Raw genomic sequence first — 19968 nt, forward strand, 5'->3', positions numbered from 1 at the left:
GTCTGTTTCTTTTGCCTAAATTTGCATCTTTTTTTTTTTTAAAGTACCTCCCCTCTTTGGTTTGGGCAGGCTTTGGTATTACTTGTTGCAGGGTTCAAATTTAGAGACCCCCTTTCTAGCACCAGGCTCTGTTTGGTAGCTGGAGATGAGAGTGGAGATGGGGAATCCCACACATGGGAGTGTGTCCCATTTCCAACTACTTACTGAAAGGGATGTAGTTGACAAATCTACTTTTTATCTCCCCCATTTCTACCTCCACTCTCATGTCCACTACCTTCTCCGTTGCATCTCTGGCTCCCAAATAGAGCCTTATGTGACATCTTGGTCCTGCTAATCACATTACAACTTCAAAATTTATGAATGTTTCTTGGTGAAATTTTGTCCAGGATGACAGTTCTATTTTCAGACAGTGATTTTGGTATCAGTGTTTTTGACTTTCTCCTGCTCATGATATGGATTTCTGCTTTGAAATGCTTTCTGGTGCCGCCACTAACAAATAGGAAGTAGGAGGTATTGTTATGCACCCCAGTGTGAGCGCCGCAAGATGGTATATCAAAAGCAAATAGTCTTTTTCAGAAATACATGATCATAATCCAGTTGCAAATCCTATCAATGAATATAGGAAACGATGAATTAATAGGTAACCAACATCTCGAAAACCATGTCTATGCAAGTTTTCAGATCAGGCTGTTGCCATTTTAAGTTCATTTGAGCTCTTTCATCCGGGCATTGCTGCCTATACCTGTTTGTCAGTTCTAATGCAAAATAGTGACCGAATGCAAGTTATGCAGAAAAATGAAACCAAGAAAAATATGAATAGCTTAACAAAATAAGTACGAAGAAAATTCAATTTACTCTTATAAACAGTCTCATCAGTTCCGTAACTGTAGTTGTGCATGTATCCCCCAACGTTATGAAATGTGCTACAGTATGCACAGGGGCGACCAATACATAGAAAAGCAGCAAGCAGATTCTTCAAACCATGTTGCAAATGCTTATGAAATTTCCAAAGCTAATGTGAACGTCTTACAGATGCACCAGCATACTTCAGTCTCTTCATCGGAGATGGGGCCATAGTACAGAAGCTATTCTCACCTGATGGGCATCAAGCATTATCTATGAGGGCATAAAAAAAAAAGAAATGCTAACATTCAGGATCGGTTCCTTAATTGAGTTGTCTCTGAGACATGATGTAAGTTTCCCGTATTCTTAGACTGCTCAATAGCATAAGCCAACAACCTTGCAAGGGCCACAAGCTAAATATGAGGGAAGTTGAATTTAATCGGACAAAAGAACAGTTACTGCAAAAACCAAGCCAGAAACCAATCTTTGGTAGGAATACACTTCTCATATATCTATATCAACCCAAAGTTTCTGACTCGATCTGGAAGATATAAGACTAATGGTCCAAGCCTTTTTCTTAGCTTCCTTGGACTAACCATGCCAATCACTAGGCTTGACTATTCAGCCAACTATTAAATCTTTGAACACATCTTCAGATGTAAAATGTGCACACTAGCATCATGCCAACAACAAATAGCAGGCCACAATGAATCTCATCAGTAGACCAGGCCCTTTGAACTTCATCCATTGTTACAGTGGTATGTTTTTGTGGATTCAACGGTAAGAGAAGTCAAAATTTTCTTTCAACTAGAAATCTTCTCAACCTCTTGATCTGCCTGACTTCTGGTCCTTAATTAAACCACCACAATTAAGTGGAAGATTGTTTGCTTCCTTTGCTGAAGGAAGCCCCAAAGCTTGGGCAAATATTCTCTTTGCTGCTCCCAGATGTTCTGAATTCTCCCTGACACCAGTCCTTCCCCTTCTTTCGTTCTGCAAAACCTCACCACTAGAGCTTTCACTTCCAATGGCTGATATAGTGATAATCTCTCCTGCATTCAGTTTTAAGCTTTGGTTATGCAATGGACGGGATCCCTGCACAGATTCTATATTCATATCTGCAATACATGCACTTCCAAAGCCATCAGAAATGACTGTACTCTTCTCTACTAAACCACCACAAATATCATTTTGCTTTTGGCACTCTGTATCCAGTGAAGTGGAATAGATCCTATGCCCCAGTGCATGAGCAATCATTCTCCTAGCAACCACGGGGACATTTCGTGGCTTCGATGTGGTAGGTTCCTTCATGTCAGAGTCATTACCCTTGCCTGATGAAAAGATGCGTTTACGTGCAGCCAGATAAGCTGATTCTCTCTCCTCGAGGGACATTGAAGGTGAAAAGGAAGCCCTTTGCATGATCTTGGAGTCTGCAAGGTGCAAAAAGCAGGACTGAGTCAACTGACTGGATGGAACAGCAACATGACAAAAACACAATGAAACAATGCACTTGCAATTTGAATGGCCACATCCATGCTAGTACCAAATATAATTAAATTCATTAACTATATATTACCCACTGTTGCAAGAAGAACATATCAACCACAGCAACAGTAACCAATTTCTTTTGCAATCAGTCATATCAAGCACTTAGATGATTTCCTGAAGAGAACAAGGTACAAACAGTTCCAGACCACCATTTGACATAGCAATTAAAAGATGGTCCACCTTTAACCAATTCGGCCTAGAGAAGTAAGGATAAATACCATGATTTTCAAATATGAGCCACCATTGTGTAAGGATATGCCTTTATGACTCAAGACTCGAGGCTTAAGCTCCATCCCCCAACAACTACTATGTACATTGTCCATGTGCACATCTTACATCCATTTAATGGTTTCATTAGATTTCTTGGACAATTTGCTAGAATATTCTTCCTTATTGTGGTTTTTTTCTCTGTGGTTCATCTCATCTTCTAGAGGGAGGAATCAACAAAATAGAAAAATGACAAAACATAAAAGGGGTGTGTGGGGGTGGGGGTGGGGGTGGTCCGGCAATGGGAATACAATTTCACCTGGTAGGACTTCTTTCCGTCTTAGCAATTGATGGGAAGCCATTGGAGATTGATGCTGATCATACTGCCATAAGATGTCACTAACCAAAACAGCAGGTCTACAACACAATCATTCAGCATAAGACACATGTTAACAATCAATTTTAAATCACAAATATCAGGGTGTAATTATACAATAAAAATGAACAATAAACAACCACAGGAAACTCATACTTAATTTTTAAGAACCAATAATATTTGAATCAAATACTTTAACAGCTAACTAGCAAATTGAAAATGAAAAAGCAATGCATGTGAAAAAGTAAAAGAAAAAATCCCTGGACATTTTCTGGAACCATTTCCAGTTAAAAGCTGAGACAGTAAATGGACATACAACATAACAACAAGAATTGACATACTGATCTCTTTAAGATGGGATTAGTTAGTGACTTTAGCGTGTGGAAATATAGCATTATATGTGTAATGAGTATGCGACATTGTAGGAACAAAGTGCAAAAGCACATAAGTCCAATAGTGGATAATACAAAGGAACAAAGGTGTCACGGGCCTATTTCCTTCAATAGGCCAGCGCGGCACAACGATCCTTCCTTACTGCCGCAAGCCTACTTATCGCTCGCTTGCCAGTCATGGAAGCTTGTAATCAGAGTGCAAGAGAGCAAGAGAGAATAGATGGAGAAGAATTGCAATCACAAGAAGCAATCACAACGAGGGTGAACAAAAGAAAGCTCAACGCATTTTATTCATTCACAATTTTGCCCGCAGGCACATTACAGTTCAAGTATACGAGCTACCCCTTCGGGGTATTGATTCACCTGAACCGGGCAGCTTACATCAAACTCAGCAAAAGCGAACAGACTCTATACGCAACTTTACAATGTAAGTCACAAAGGAACATGCTCCTCCCTTCAAATCATGTGTCGTCCTCGGTGCCGTTTGTTTCATGGTAAGGCCTGACTTCAGTCGGGTAGCGGTTGTTCATCCGAAAAGCTGGCTCCCACGTAGGTTCCGTTGTTTCTTCCCACTGCACTAGGTATTTCTTCGCTTCGCCCAAGTAGTTGACCTTATGGCGAAGGATCTGTCTGAGGTGCTTCTTGGCCCGTTATATTGTCGGAGCCCTCTGCATGATGGGAGCACGTTATGGCACGCTGCGTTCTAGATCTCCATCGTCTAGATGAAACTGCTTGAGGTTGCACACGTGGAACACCGGGTACACCTTGAAATCTGGGGGCAACTCCAGCTTGCACGCCAGTTTGCCCACCTTCTTTGTGATGGTGAATGATCCTTCATACTTTCTGATTAGTTCGTGGTGCCGCCCGCGGAAGATACTTGTGCGACCATGATAAAACTTCACCAACACTTGGTCCCCAACTTGAAACTCAGCGGCCCGACGATGCTTGTCTGCCCACTTCTTCATTCTCTTTGTCGCCTTGTGTAGAAATGCATTCGCCAACTCATTCTACTTGTGCCAGTCTCGAACAAACTAAAGGATGACCTTCCCTTTTCTTGCGCAGTAAGAGTGTGCGGGGTCAGTGGATGTTGCCCCGTAGCTATCTCAAATGGGTTGTGGCCGAAAGACTCGCTATTCTGCAGATTATAACAAAACTGTGTCACGTCCAGGAGCTTTACCCATTTTTTTTTATTGATACTAACAAAGTGCCTAAGGTACTGCTCGAGTATCCCGTTGATGCGCTCTGTTTGCCCATCTGTCTGCAGATGGAAGCTTGTTGAAAACAACAAATTAGAGCCAAGTAGCCAAAATACTTTACGTCAGAACTTGCCCGTGAACCAAGCATCGCGATTACTCACAATGCTCTTTGGTATGCCCCAGTACTTCACCACATGCCTTACAAACAACTCTGTATGGCACTCCTTCAAAGTTGGGATGAAGGTGACATACTTTGAGAAATGATCCACCACAACCGAGATAGAACTGAAGCCCTCTACCTTTGGCAGACTAACAATGAAGTCCATAAAGATGCTATCTCAAGGACGTTCCGAAATTGGTAGAGGCTCAAGGAGACCGACAATCTTCTGGTTTGTCTTCTTATCTTGTTGGCAGATGAGGCATGTTCGCATATACCCCTCCACGTCGTCTCTCATCTGCGGCCAATAGTAGCCGCGCTCAAGGAGTACTAAGGTCCGCTCCTAACCAGGATGGTCGACTCATAGTGTATCATGGCACTCCTTAAGCAGTTCTCAGCGGAGGCTTCCCCACTGCGGCACGAAGACGCGTCCTCCTTTTGTCACAAGGAGGTTATCTTGTAGTCAAAATCGTCGAGTCTTCCCTAACTGTGCTAGAGAAATAAGGTACTGTGTTGTCAGATCCAGCTGTGTACCTTCGCAGATGCGGCTCAGCAATGCGCCCTCCAAATGCACTTTAGAAGGCTCCGCGCACACAGCTGTCAGTTCAGCCCTGTGGCTCAAGGCATCCGCCACAACATTGGTCTTTCCAACCTTGTACTCCAAGGCAAAGTCGAACTCAGCCAAAAACATCTACCACCGAGCTTGCTTAGGCGTCAACTTCTTATGTATCTGAAAATAGTTCATGGCCATATTGTCCGTCTTGACGACAAACTGAGCACCTAGAAAGTAGTGTCGCTAAGTCCTGAGGCAATACACGATGATTATCATCTCACATTCATGCACCATGTAACGCCTTTCTGCATCCTTTAGCTTACGACTCTCATATGTGATCGGATGACCATCCTGCATAATAACTCCGCCAATGGCAAAGTCTGAGGCGTCTGTGTAGACCTTAAAGGGTTTTGAGTGATCAGGCAGTCGCAACACTGGCTCCCTCACTAAGGCTTTTTTCAAGCCATCGAAGGCATCTTGGAACGCTCCTGTCCAGAGCCATGCCCGATTCTTCTTTAACAAATCTGTGAGAAGCGCAGCAATGAGGGGATTGTAATGAGATATTGCAAAAATATAAAGAGTGCTTATAAGCACTTGCAACAATGAATAAAAGAGACAATATCACAAGTCCACTAAGGGACAATACAAGCACAAGCCTTTAAGAAGGCAACAATATAAAAAGCCTCTTATTGAAAAGAGAGAGCTCTCAAGAATGAAAATATACAAGGGGTTCACCCCTATTTATACAAAAGGGAGAGGAGAGAGAGGGAGGCCAAAGACTCAAAAGAAGAGCCCAAAAGGTGGCTCCCATGGAGTCATTGGGAGCCCCCAACGGTCACATTTGTGACCGTTGGGGGCTCCAACGACTCTATGGTTGGAGCCCCTTTTGGTCCTTAAAAAATACAAAAAAATAAAAGTAAAAAATAAAAAAAGAAAAATACATTTTAACAAAAACCGAAAATAGTTGTTTTCTAAAACAACTATGTGAAATTACAAAAATACCCCTATTGGGTATTGATGTAATATAATATATGTATATATATATTATATATATATATAAGAGGTACATTTTAACACCCCCCCCTCAAAATTTACGGGGAAATAACGGAAAGTTTGCCAAGAAGGAACATGAAGCGAGGAGCCGGAAGAGCTTTAGTAAAGAAGTCCGCCAACTGATATTCTGAAGTGGCATACGGTAGAGCAATTGTTCCTCGTAAGAATTCGTCGCGAACATAGTGGCAATCCATTTTGATATGTTTTGTACGCTCATGGAAGGTATGATTGCTCGCAATATAGATGACACTCTTGTTGTCGCAAGATAATTTTGAGGCTTCGGTAATATCAACCCGCATGTCTTTAAGCAGACTGCGAAGCCATACAAGTTCCATTGTCGTGGTTGCCATAGCCCGATACTCAGCTTCAGTGGATGATAGCGAGACTTTCTACTGCTTCTTGCATCGCCAGGCAATCAAAGAGTCCCTTAAAAAGATACAAAAACTAGTAGTTGAGACTCGATCATTGAGATTACCTCCCCAATCTGCATCAGTATAAGCAAGAAGATTCAAGGAAGAAAAGGAGGATATAAATAGCCCTTTATTGATGGTATTCCGAATGTAGCGGATGATCCGGAGAACAACACTCATATGCACAGTTGTAGGAGCATGCTGAAATTGGCTAACTGAATGAACCGCATGGGCGATATCTGGTCTGGTGATGGTTAAATAGGTAAGAGACCCAATGAGTTGTCTGTAGGGTGTGGGGTCTTCCAAAAGAACCCCATCCTCCAACCATAATTTGGCATTAATAACCTCGAGAGTCTCTACTTTCTTGTCATCAGAAATCCCAGACTTAGAACAGATATCTGCAGCAAGCTTCATCTGTGACAAAATATATCCTCGAGAAGAGTATGCAACTTCAATTCCAAGAAAATATCTAAGAAAACCTAAATCAGACATATTAAAATTAGTTTTTAACATATTTTTAACATCAATAATACTATTTTGATCATTCCCAGTGATGATCATATCATCAACATAAAGTAACAATATTACAATACTAGTACCTGCATTTTTAACAAAAAGAGCAGTGTCAGTATAACAAGAGTGAAATCCTAATTTTATCATGATATCACTGAAACGATCATACCAAGCCTTAGGAGCTTCTTTAAGGCCATACAATGCCTTCAAAAGCCGAAGTATTTGACCTTGCTTAATATTAATTCCGGGTGGCGGATCCATGTAAACTTCTTCACTCAAACTTCCATTTAAAAAAGCATTTTTTACGTCAAGTTGATAAATAAGCCATTTTTTGGTTGATGCGATAACTATTAAGGTCCTGACACTGGTCATTCGAGCTACAGGAGCAAATGTTTCTTCATAATCAATGCCATATTCTTGGGAGTATCCCTTAGCGACTAATCTAGCTTTATATCATTCCAAATAGCCATCGCTTTTAGTTTTAACTTTGAAGACCCAACGACACCCAATAGGTTTTTTGTGTGAGGGTAGATTAACTATTTCCCAAGTATTAGCCTTTTTTAATGCATTTAGTTCAACTTGCATTGCTTCAACCCAATGTGGTATAGATTTAACTTGATTATAGTGAGCAGGTTCAAAATAAGAATGTAGGGTTATTAAACACGCCCTATAGTTGGGTGTTAAGGAATCATAGGATACAAACCTATTTGGGGGTATTGATATTCTAGAAGAATGTCTAACTTGTGGTTCCTCAGAAGATTCAGAAATTTGAGAGTATTTTTTGAGAGCACTAATAGGATTTTCTTGATTTCTTCTTGAGTAAACATTCATATTTGTATCACTATCATTTGAGGGTATTATATCAAGATGGGACGCCTCACATGTATCCTCTATGTTTTCAAGAAAATCTTCTTGTATGTCATCAATAAGATCATATAAAAATATGTAATCAATTTCATTTGTTTCTTCTATTTTATCAAAACCGTTCTCTTCTTCTAGAAATGTTACATCTTTTGAAACATATAGTTTATCATTCTTAAAATCATAACATCTATACCCTTTTTTATTTTCACCATATCTTAGAAAAACACATTCAATTGCTTTTGGAGATAACTTATCCCTTTTATGTAATAGGACAAAACATTTGCAACCAAAAATACGAAGACGATTGAAATCGGGTGAAAGTTTAAAGAGCTTTTCATAGGGAGAAGCATTTTTTAATTTAGAAAAGGGCATTCTATTGATTAGATAAGTTGCGGTTAGAACGGCTTCGGCCCAAAACTTCTTTGGAATATTCATAAAAACAAGTAATGTTCTAGCGGTTTCTATAATGTGCCTAGGTTTCCTTTCCGCTAGGCCGTTTTGTTAAGGAGTCCTAGGACATGACTTTTGATGGCAAATTCTATTTTGGGTTAAATAGTTTTGAAATTCGTGAGATAAATATTCGCCACCGGAATCAGATCTTAAAATAGATATGTTATTTTGGAATTGATTTTGATTTTTTTTATGAAAATCTCTAAAGAAGGTAAATACTTCTGATTTATGACTAAGAAAATAAATCCAAACATACTGAGTAAAATCATCAATAAAAGTAACATAATACGAATAGCCTCCTTTAGACATAACCGGAGAAGGCCCCCAAACATCCGAATGCACCAATTCAAAAGGTCTTGATGAAAGAAAAGTTCTAGTTGAAAATGGAATAGACTTCATTTTTCCAAAAATGCAATCTTTGCAATTAATTTCTTTTTTCTTACAAAATTTGTTTCCAAAAGGAAAGAGATACATTTTGGAATAACTTGGATGACCAAGTCTTTTATACCAAGTTTCCATGTTTTTTTCTTAGACATAAGAACAAAAATAATTTGTAGGGAGATCAAGATAGTCTATATAATAGAGGTCTCCCTTTCTATGGCCTTGCCCAATCCGCTTCTCGGACCGGAGATCCTGCACAAAGCAACCATTAGATGAGAAAGATATTTCACATCCATGATCGGCAATTTGAGAGACCGAAAAAAGGTTTAAATTTAGTTTGGGAATAACTCTTACTTTTGGAACACAAAAATTTTGAGAATCTTTAAAAGAGCCAATACTTGAAATTTTTAAAAAGGTTCCATCGGCCGTAGAGACACAAGAGTCCTTTGAATTGGTGCAAACATCAATAAGTGCATTTTCATGGGGGGTCATATGAAAAGAGGCTCCGGAGTCAAGAATCCAAGAATACATATCGGGTGATGATGTAGAAGCAATAGCCGCACCCGATGTGGAGGAAGAAACTTTTAGAATTTGTTGGAGAGCCATAGATATTTGTCCAAGAGTTTCCTTGAGGTCATTGTTCTTGCCTTCATCTTCTTTGGTGGTAGTTTCTTCAAGAGAGGCCACCTTAGGCTTGAAAGTTCCATTAAGCTTTGGGCAAGCGGGTTTAATGTGACCCGGCTCATAGCAATGATGACAAACAATCATTTTTCTTCCTCCATTGTAGTTTCCTTGTTTCCCAAAATGAGGAGGTTTATAGGTTCTTACATTGTTAACCGGTTTTGATACGGCAAGTACTTCATCAACATGCTTACTCATGCCAAGCCTTGTCTCCTCTTGAGTGATTTCGGCAATAGCATCCTCAATAGGAGGAAAAATAGATCTATGGAGAAGTGAGGATCTCACTTGCTCAAATTCGGGACGTAGCCCAAAAAGAAATTGAAACAATCGTTCTTGTTCGATTTGTTTTTGTCTTAAATCAATATCTTCCATAGAAACCCATTTTGGCTCTAAAAGAGCCAATTTATCCCATAGTGGGTTTAGGGCACTATAATAGTCTTGAATGCTAGAATCACCTTGTTTGGTGGTTCTAATCTTTTCTTGCAAGAAGTATGCTCTTGCAAGATCCTTTTGGGTATACATACCCTTCATAAAGGACCAAGCCTCATTGGCTCTACGAAATTTAGCTATATTAGCACATACTTTAAGCTCAACATTGTTCATAAACCATGCAAGGATTTTTGTGTGATTGTTTTCCTAATCTTCCACTTCTTTTTTATGGTTTTTAATGGCCTTGAGGCGAGCATCTCCTTCAAGAGCCTTTTCTTAACCTCCTTCGTTCTTCGTGAGCATAAGCTTAGGTTCTGAAACGGTACCCTTGACAAAACCCCAAAGTTTCTTTCCTTTGAGATTATTTTCCATTGTCGATGCCCACATCATATAATTCTTTCCATTGAGCTTGAAGGATAGAGAAATCTTTGCCTCCATGATGTTGCCAAGAAATGAGAAGAGATCCACCAAATATGAAATACACGAACCACACCTTTCCTTCAAGAATCGAGTGGTTCTGATACCATGTAATGAGATATTGCGGAAATATAAAGAGTGCTTATAAGCACTTACAACAATGAATAAAAGAGACAATATCACAAGTCCACTAAGGGACAATACAAGCACAAGCCTTTAAGAAGGCAACAATATAAAAAGCCTCTTATTGAAAAGAGAGAGAGAGCTCTCAAAAATGAAAATATACAAGGGGGGGCTCCCATGGAGACGTTGGGAGCCCCCAACGATCACATTTGTGACCGTTGGGGGCTCCAACGACTCTATGGTTGGAGCCCCTCTTTGGTTCTAAAAAATACAAAAATAAAACCAAAAAAATAAATAAAGAAATTTACATTTAAACAAAATAGTTGTTTTCTAAAACAACTATGTAAAATTACAAAAATACCCCTATTGGGTATTGATGTAATATATATATTTATATATATATATATATTTATATATATATATATATACGTGTATATATATATATATAAGAGGTACATTTTAACAGAGGTGTCATATGAAAGGAGGCTCCTGAATCAAGGATCCAAGAAAACATACATGGAGGAGAAGATGAGGCTATCACAACACCCGATGTGGATAGAGATTTAAGTAATTGTTGAAGTGATTCCGATAGTTGAACAAATGAAAAAAAATATCTTCCCTTACTTTGTCCATCCTTCTTTGGTATGGATTCTTCAACGGAAGCCACCTTAATTTTTGAAGAATCATTCAACTTGGGGCAATTAGGTCTTATGTGCCCCAATTCATGGCAATAATGACAAATAGCCTTTTTATAGTTATCATTATAAGTATTTTGCCTCCCAAAGTGTGGAGGCTTGTAAGATTTCACATGATTGTCGGGTTTAGAAACGGCCAACACTTCATCTACTCCCTTAATCATACCAACACGAGTTTCTTCTTTGCATATTTCAGCAACGACATCTTTCAAAGGAAGAAGTTTAGATCGATGGAAGAGAAAAAATCTTACTTATTCAAAATTGGGCCTAAGCCCATGCAAAAATTAGAAAAAGTGCTCATTTCCATTTGTTTCCTTCTTATCTCAACATCCTAACTAGCAACCCATTTGGGTTCAAGAAAGGATAATTCGTCCAATAGAGGACCAAGAGTACTAAAGTAGTCACGGACATTCATGTCCCCTTGTTTGATGGTACGTATTTTTTCTTAAAGAAAAAATTGTCTTCTAAGGTATTTTGGGGTATACATACCTTTCATAAAGAACCATGACTCATTACCTTTCCGAAACTTAGCAATGTTGGCACATATTTTGAGCTCAACATTGTTCATAAACCATGCAAGAAATTTTGCATGTTTGCTTTCTCAATTCTCTACCTTAGATTGATGATTTTCAATGGCTTTGATTCGAGCATCTCCTTTAACGCTTTTTCTTGATTTGCTTCCAACTTAGTGAGTTCTAGTTGAGGCTCTAGAATAGAGTCCATCACGTATCCCCAAAACTTCTAGCCTTTGAGGTTATTTTTCATAGTAGACACCCATATCATGTAGTTGAAACCATTTAATTTGAATGAGAGATCTATTTTTTGTTCATTCTTCATTTTCATTTGATAGAAAAAGGAAGAGAAAATATGAAAAACCATAAAAAAAGCTCCTCTACCTTGAGTTCCGCAAGCACAACCAACCCATGAACACTTTCCTAAAGGACCAAGAGCTTTGATACCACGTAATGAAGTATATGAAATTATAGGAACAAAGTGCAAAAGCACATATAAGTCCAATAGTGGATAATGCAAAGGCACGATATAAGTAGAAGAGTGCAAAGACACAAGTCCAATATGAGACAATACAAAGAGCCAACACAGGGCTATACAAACAAGTAAAAGAATATAATCTTATTGAAAATATGCTTAGAAAGCATTGAAAAATAGGGGAAAACACATCTCTTATTTATATACAAACAACAAGGAGGGAGGCCATTGGGAGCTCCCCACATAGAGTTGTTGGGGAGCTCTCAACGGTCATATTTATGACCGTTGGGGCCCCAACAACTCTATGGACTGGAGCCCCCCAATGGCAAAGGAAACTACCAGTGTTGTGAAAAGCGTTGAGGCGTAGCGAGGCGCTCCACCAAAATCTGAGGCGAGGCGTAAGCCTTGAAGCGCAAAGCGTAAGCCTCAAAAAATTTTTTTTTTAAATCTTAAAAAAACTATAAAAATTATCTAAAATTATAAATAAATAAGAAATGTTTTATTGATGAAGCACCAACCAACACGAAATAAAAAATCTCAAATAAATACGGAAAAAAATATGAGATAATTAGTATAAAAAAAATAATGTCTATATTTTTTTATAGAAAGAAAAATTTAGACAAAACCTTAGCTTATATTAGTATCTTTTCTGGGGTACATTAATTCACGGGAAACAGAACTAGGAGACAGAATTCTGCACAGAATTTCATATCAACAATAACTAATCATACTTCACAGAATATTTGCAATGTTGAGAGAAAAAACTGAAGCAAAACATCAATGAGAGAGACATCAACTGGAGGAAATCAAGGCAACATGATAATGTAAGAATCGCTATAGTTTATAGTGGCTTTTTTTTCTTTGACTTAGACCTTAGTTGAGATTATGGCTGAAGAGACAAATAAAATAGAGTTGCATACGATTTAGTGTTGGTTGCAGTGAGGTGGTCTACTCTATACCATTCTGACAATGAGATGAGCACCATAAGGTGAATTCTATCATAAGGAGTTGAAATTGAAACAAATGATGTATACGTCTCAATTTGAAAAAAGAAGAAATTTGTTATTTCTGCACCATCCACCACAGGTAATACTGTTGGGAATGAGAAAATTTGCTCTACTGGTCCTAAGTCATGCTTTTGAGAGTGACTTCCTCTGACCCAATGACAGCTGCTCACTCTCAGTTGCTTGAACAAATTCAGCAGCTGCTTGCTCAATTTATAACTACTTATTCTTTATCGACAGCGAAAGTTGGGGTTAGGCAGACCCCTACCAGTTAATACAACCATACCATTTGGGGTTCGAACTTGCAACGTCCCAACTCAAGGAGACGTGCACTGACTACATATTCTCCTTCCTTGCTTTGCTTCTTCCCTTACTGTTATGGATCCCACAGTTTTTTTTGAGCCATCCATTTTCTAGAAAAACAGCATCTAGAGCATACAAAATGGACAATGGAGTAAGCACAAGTTCCCTCTGAGAGAACCATCGGTGGTTTTGCATGGCTGAACAACATCTAAGGGGTCGGTAAAGGGTACCCCTGACCTCACAGAATTCCCGGTAGCTCTGTAATGGCTTGGGTGTTGGTGACCCCACCCAGGGTTTACCTTTCAGTGGGATCCCCCCATTAAGTGACCCAGTTCTCAGCGAGAGTTCCTTGTCATTAAAAAAAAGTCTGAGAGAGAGAGAGAGATGGGAAAGGGGCTGCGAGAGAGGGAGAGAGGCTGCGAGAGAGAGGGAGAGATTGTGAGAGACGAGGGACAGAGGGGCTGCGAGAGACTATTTAGGGCCCCCGACCCTCGTTAGGGTCGGGGGCAAGATTTTAATTATGGTCAAATGAGGGCTTTGACCCTCATTTGACCATAATAATAAGGCGTGCACGCCTCACCCTGAGGCGCGCCTCGCCTCGAGGCGTACGCCTCAAAGGCCTTGAGGCGTACGCCTCAAAGGCCTTGAGGCGTACGCCTCTGTGCATTTGCGCCTCAAGCCTGCGCCTCAAGGCACAAAGGCCCTCGCCTTGAGGCGAGGCGCGCTTTTTGCGCCTTGAGGCGCGTTTTTAATAACACTGGAAACTACAAAAAAAAATAATAATAAAGAATAATAAAAAAAGAAAAAGATAACTGTTTCTAATAAACAGCTATACTTGCATGTGAAAAGACTAAAATACCCCTATAGGGCAAACTATTACAATATATATATATATATATATATATATATATATGCATACATATATATTTTAATAATATGTATGCCAAAATATTCATTTGCAGAGTAGAGAATTACTATGTAAGCTTTGTCCTGATTGCAACTCTCAAATGGCATGACAATTAAGCATTATATCTACATAGAATATTCATTTGCAGAGGGTAGAGAATGCATTAGAAACTATGTAAGCTTTGTTCAGATCATAGTTTTAAAACCCAATAACTTGTCACTGGGCTCATCCATGATTGAATTGTGACTCAGCCGGGTCAACCCGGTGACTCGGTCGGGTCATGTTAAAATATGTAAATATATGTATACACTATGTATATTTTATAGCATATTACTAATATATTGTATATAATATGCATTATATAATATTTTTATATTAGCAACATATAATTTTATTAATATATGTGTAACCATTTTTTTATGTATTATATACATAATATTTATATTATATTTCATATAATATATATAAATATTATATATAGGTGACTCGGTCAAGTCATGACAAAACTTGGCCGAGTCATGCTAAAACTTGACAGACTCAGTCAAGTCAGCCCATGACTCACCGAGTTTTGTTCATTTCTGGATCATTCGCTGGTTCGACCCAGTAAATGACCGAGTCAAACAAGTCACTGGGTTGACTTGGCGTGGTTTTAAACAATGGCCAATATTGATGCAAATTGGCCTGAATCGACTCGTATCGGCCCAAAATAGATTCGATAAGGGCCGACTTGGACCTCAAACGATTTTTAATCTTTTAATATTTTTAAAAAAAGTTTTAGTATTTCTTAAATTTTTTAATATTTTAATAATATTTTTTTAAAATTTTAATGAATTTTTACGTTAGAAAACTAAAAATGGCTGATTAAGCTTGAGTTGGTTCAAGTCCAAATCGGCTGATTATCTGAATTGATTTGATAATCGTTTTGGATCAGAAACCGATACTGACAACAGTGGTCCTGGTCTTTAGAAACAAAATATTGTCAAGCATCAAACAACAAAAAGAAAGTAGGATAAAAAAGGCATGGAAAAAATGCCTGGAAATTCAACACACATTGCAGACTCTGGAGATCGCTCCAAAACCAAATGCCGATCATCTCCTTCTCCTATAGATTCATGGGCAAACCTGGGAAACATAAAAAACAAATAGTAACTTATAATATAAAAAAGACAGGCACACGGTAAACAACATTTGAAAAGCTAAAAGCGAAAGAAATTTCTGCAAGACAAAAATAATCTGTATAAGAAAAACAATGATTTTTAGAAACAAGAATTTAGGGCAGAACAAATGTGAGAAACAGGTATACCCAAATATATCTGCTAGTCGATGAAGAAGCATGCGGTGATAAGAAGACATCGGTTCCAGCTCCAAAACCCCATTTGGACTAAGAACCAAAAAAGTTAGATTGTTGCATAATGTAAGAATGAATCAATATAAACATAATTCCAAAATAAAGAACCATTGTAAACATAATTTCAAAACAAACTTTGGGTCTAAACATATTGATAATATAAGATATTCTTGGCCAACTTCATACTACACACTAGATCTCTGTCATATGTAACTCATAAAGATACCAAGGAAGAGAAACAAAATATGACACATTCACTAGAAAGCAGTCTGATTGTGGCCTAACATATAAATCCATGACACATTCACTAGAAAGCAGTCCGCCTGTGGCTTAACATATAAATCCAATATATGGTCACTGCTACTACTCAATGCGTGTGTGGCACACGCGGATGCGTAGATGCATGGGCAGTGCTTGTGTTGTGTCAAAGTTGTTCAAGTTAAGATCTGCACAATCTCAATTAACATATTAGGTAACTCTAACTATTTATGGACATGCTTAAAAGTTTAAATTATCTTCTTTCAGCTTGGGCTGCCATTGAACGTTGTAAATGAACTTGATTAAGAGCTTCAAATTTTAGTTCTACATCATGGCCAAACGAGCAGATGCCCAATCTATGATTAGAAAACTTATCCATGGCAAGAAAGTAGAATACCCTTCAGAGAGGGAAGGGTGAACATAAAAGGAGAATTCCTTTGGTTAACTACCTAGTAGGAAAGGGATCCAGTATCATTAATTGCCGAACAGGAAAACATAGCACACAAATTCATTTGGGAAAGGTAATAGTATGGCCAGTACTCAAATGAGAACAGTTAAAAGCATCTCCAGTACCCATCTGCTAAGCAAGATGATTTATCCACATGGACATCTACATCTGTTAATATGATTCCCAAGCCTTGCTCCATAAAAATTCCTATGCTAGCATAAGGTATTTGTCATTTTAACCCACCCTTATAGAGAGTATAGATCCTGAGAATCAACAATCACAATATTGAATAGGGAAATAGATACCATATGCTATGTCACACAGATACTTCACTTAGCATGCATATCCCGTGTTAGAGATTGCATGACACTTAGACACACTATGAAACTTCATGGACACAGTCAAAACAGTATCGGACACAGTCAACATTATGTCATTAATGTTATCTATTTCCTTTTATTATCTCGATTACTTATTTTAAAAGTAAAAGAATTAAAAAAATTCATCAATTACATTACATTTTAATTTCAACTTAGTTTCATTATTTGATGTAGGAACAAATCATGGTCACAAACATCTCCAATGTATGGAAATGTTCCTACAATAAGAATAAATTTATATCTTCTCTTTTTTCCTTTTTTATACTTTGTCACTGACTCTGCTGGTAGCTTCATATCATGTATACTAAGGGCATTCCCGTTAGCAGGATATGATGTGCATGAAAAGGGTTCAAAAGAACATAGTCAGAATGAGGTAGCATAATGGTTTTTTTTAATTATGAATGGGTTCCCTTCCTCCTTATGGTTGTGTGAGCCTCTGCACATAGCACCAGACAATTAAAATATATCCCATGGCCTATTGGAAAAAGGATATACTGGAAACATCAAGCCCCAAACATCAGTCTCCAGTGTTAGTGCATCAGATTTCTATTATCAATGTGTTCCATTCCTCCTTACAAATGTGTGAACTTCTGAAGATTAGGAAAAGAAAATTCAAATATGACCCAAGGAACAGTCCATTTTAAAAAAGACATCAGAAACAACATCAGAAACATTAGGCCCCAAGCATCAGATGTCACATCCTTCACCTGCAGGTATTGTTTCCAGCAATTCATTTATGCTTACCATTTTTACACTATCGATCTCTGGAAAATAGGCACATATTCAAAAAAATAAGAACTCTTCCACTGTCTTTACTGTTTGATAAATCTTAAACATTTCATACATCCAAAAAATGTCTTCCTTTATCTCTCTTGTTTCTCAACAACCCCAATGAACCTCCAGATAGTTAAGGATGACTTTGTCCAATTTTCTAATAAATAATATTGTTGCCTCATTTCATCTGAACAGAAGTACAACCCCCCTCAATAACCTGTTCTTTTCATCAATCGAAAAGGAAACACATGGCCACATCGTGATAACATGAAGCATTTTTAATATGGTAACCATAGCATGCATCCTGAGAAAATCAACACAGTAACAGTAAAACGGCATCACTAGTATGAGCTCTACTGAACTTTCTCCTTTTTATTTGTTACCTACCCAATAAGAACATGCCGTACTATAGGATGTTGGTGAACAAGAAAAAACTTGGAAACATGCCAAAAGTTATAAGCCATAGAAAATAAACAAACGTTAAAATTACTACAATGACACACCAAGAAATGTTTGGATTCCTTGACCCCTGCATAGGTCAACCTAGACTAAATCAAATGATTTAGAAACTTGAAGGAAGACTATCTTATTATTACAGAAAACACATTCTTCATTTAGAACTTTGAAAGAAAACAATCTTAATATCACAAGACACATTCTGGAAGCTGGAAGTTGAGAACTTCAATATGAACATATAGCATTGCCATGAAAAAAAAACTTTCAAAAAGTGATACCTTGTACTATTTTGGAGGAAGTCAACCAAACATTCTTCCATAGAAAGAACAAGATGCTTGCAAGATAAGTTATCCTTAATAAGAAGAGCCAACTCCTCAACCTAAGCATATTTACATATAGGTTAACTTGCATCTCTTGTAATAGTAAAAATGGAAAAGTGAGGGAGGTTTTAGTTGAACCAACTTTACAGTTGAACACAAACCACTACTTAGGTCAAGAACACACGCACGCACGCACGCGCACACACACACAAGTGCACACAGAAGCATGCATACATGTTCAGCATACGCTTTTAATGTCAAGCATTTACTAGATATCAATTGGATACCTATACAAAATGCTATACATATGAAATTACAGATTGCCAATTACGAACTAAAAATCTAAAGCACATCAAAGGTATATAGTTCACTAACACATAATCAATCATCAACAAACAGTGTACACTTCTAATGTTGAACATTGACTATACATCAATTTGATCATAAGATGATTAAAATGGGTCGACTTAAGATCGAAACCCAGTTGATCCGTACCAAGAAGTACCCAATACCAGCATGGGTATGACAATGCTACGGGAGGCGTAGTATTGCCCATGTTACACAGCCATTCTTCAATTTACCAATTAAAGATCTTAGCGGAAAAGAAAAAAATTCATTCACATTCGGCACAATTCCTAATAACAAATAACCAACTACAATGATATGAAAAAGGAAAAGAAGTATCAGCAAACCAGTTACTCAAAATTGCACACATACCAATAGTCAGAATCGATGCAATACACTCATTCACAAGGTCAGCACCCACAAACCCAATAAAAAAACAAAACAAAAAGAGCGCAAGATGCCTACTGCCGAACTCTACAAAAACCACCAAAACCCATGAATTTTGACGAACTGATGATCAGGAAAAAATTGATGCAACACGATATCCCTTCTCCAAAACAACCGGTTAAGCCCTAATTCGAGAATTTCTTCCCTTTTTTTGTTTTGGGCAAATAAGACTAAACCCCAGAGCGAGAAATTTTTTTTCTTCTATTCTTTCGACGGTTATAAACCTTAATAAGGCGAGAATTCACAAGAAAACCAAGCAATTCATCCAAATCCACAAGGAACGGAAGGGGAATTCCAGTTGTTGGACTGACCATCTTGAGTTGAGCCATCTTTTCCCACCCTTTTTCCGAGAGTTTTCCCACCGAGACAGCCTCTGCAGAGAGAGAGAGAGGCCGATCCGAGTGAGAAAATCGTTACCCGTTCCGTCAATTACCTGCCAGACAACGCACTCATGAAGGTATTTTTATGTGGGGGCCGTTAAAAAATTTAGGGACGTAAGTGCCCCTAAACTTTGATAAACTTTTTCCTTGGTATATATATGTATATATATGAGAAAATGGTAGCTCCTCGTAGGTTAGGTGCGAAATGATACGTGCTAAATCCCATGCGTCGGAATGGAACGATCCCTGTAAAATCAAGTACATAGATGGCATCTGTACGGTTAGGATTTAAAAATAAAATGAAAAAAAAGTTGAAAACCCCATTT

General features: G+C 38.2%; 1 protein-coding gene across 1 annotated transcript; it reads right to left on the bottom strand.

Annotated features, from left to right (window-relative positions):
- Positions 1-837: 837 nt before the first annotated feature.
- LOC149840705 (uncharacterized) lies at positions 838-19701 on the bottom strand. The gene is made up of 6 exons (XM_090004530.1): positions 19574-19701; positions 18429-18529; positions 15790-15867; positions 15537-15608; positions 2915-3012; positions 838-2270 (listed from the first exon to the last, which is right to left on the bottom strand). The coding sequence occupies exons 1-6, from the start codon at positions 19589-19591 to the stop codon at positions 1663-1665; spliced, it is 975 nt and encodes a 324-aa protein (XP_089860656.1). The 5' UTR covers positions 19592-19701; the 3' UTR covers positions 838-1662.
- Between the last annotated feature and the right edge of the window lie 267 nt (positions 19702-19968).

This window comes from Nuphar pumila, chromosome 4 (genome assembly GCF_984573655.1).
Source record: "Nuphar pumila chromosome 4, dmNupPumi1.hap1.1, whole genome shotgun sequence".
Taxonomy (NCBI): Eukaryota; Viridiplantae; Streptophyta; class Magnoliopsida; order Nymphaeales; family Nymphaeaceae; genus Nuphar; species Nuphar pumila.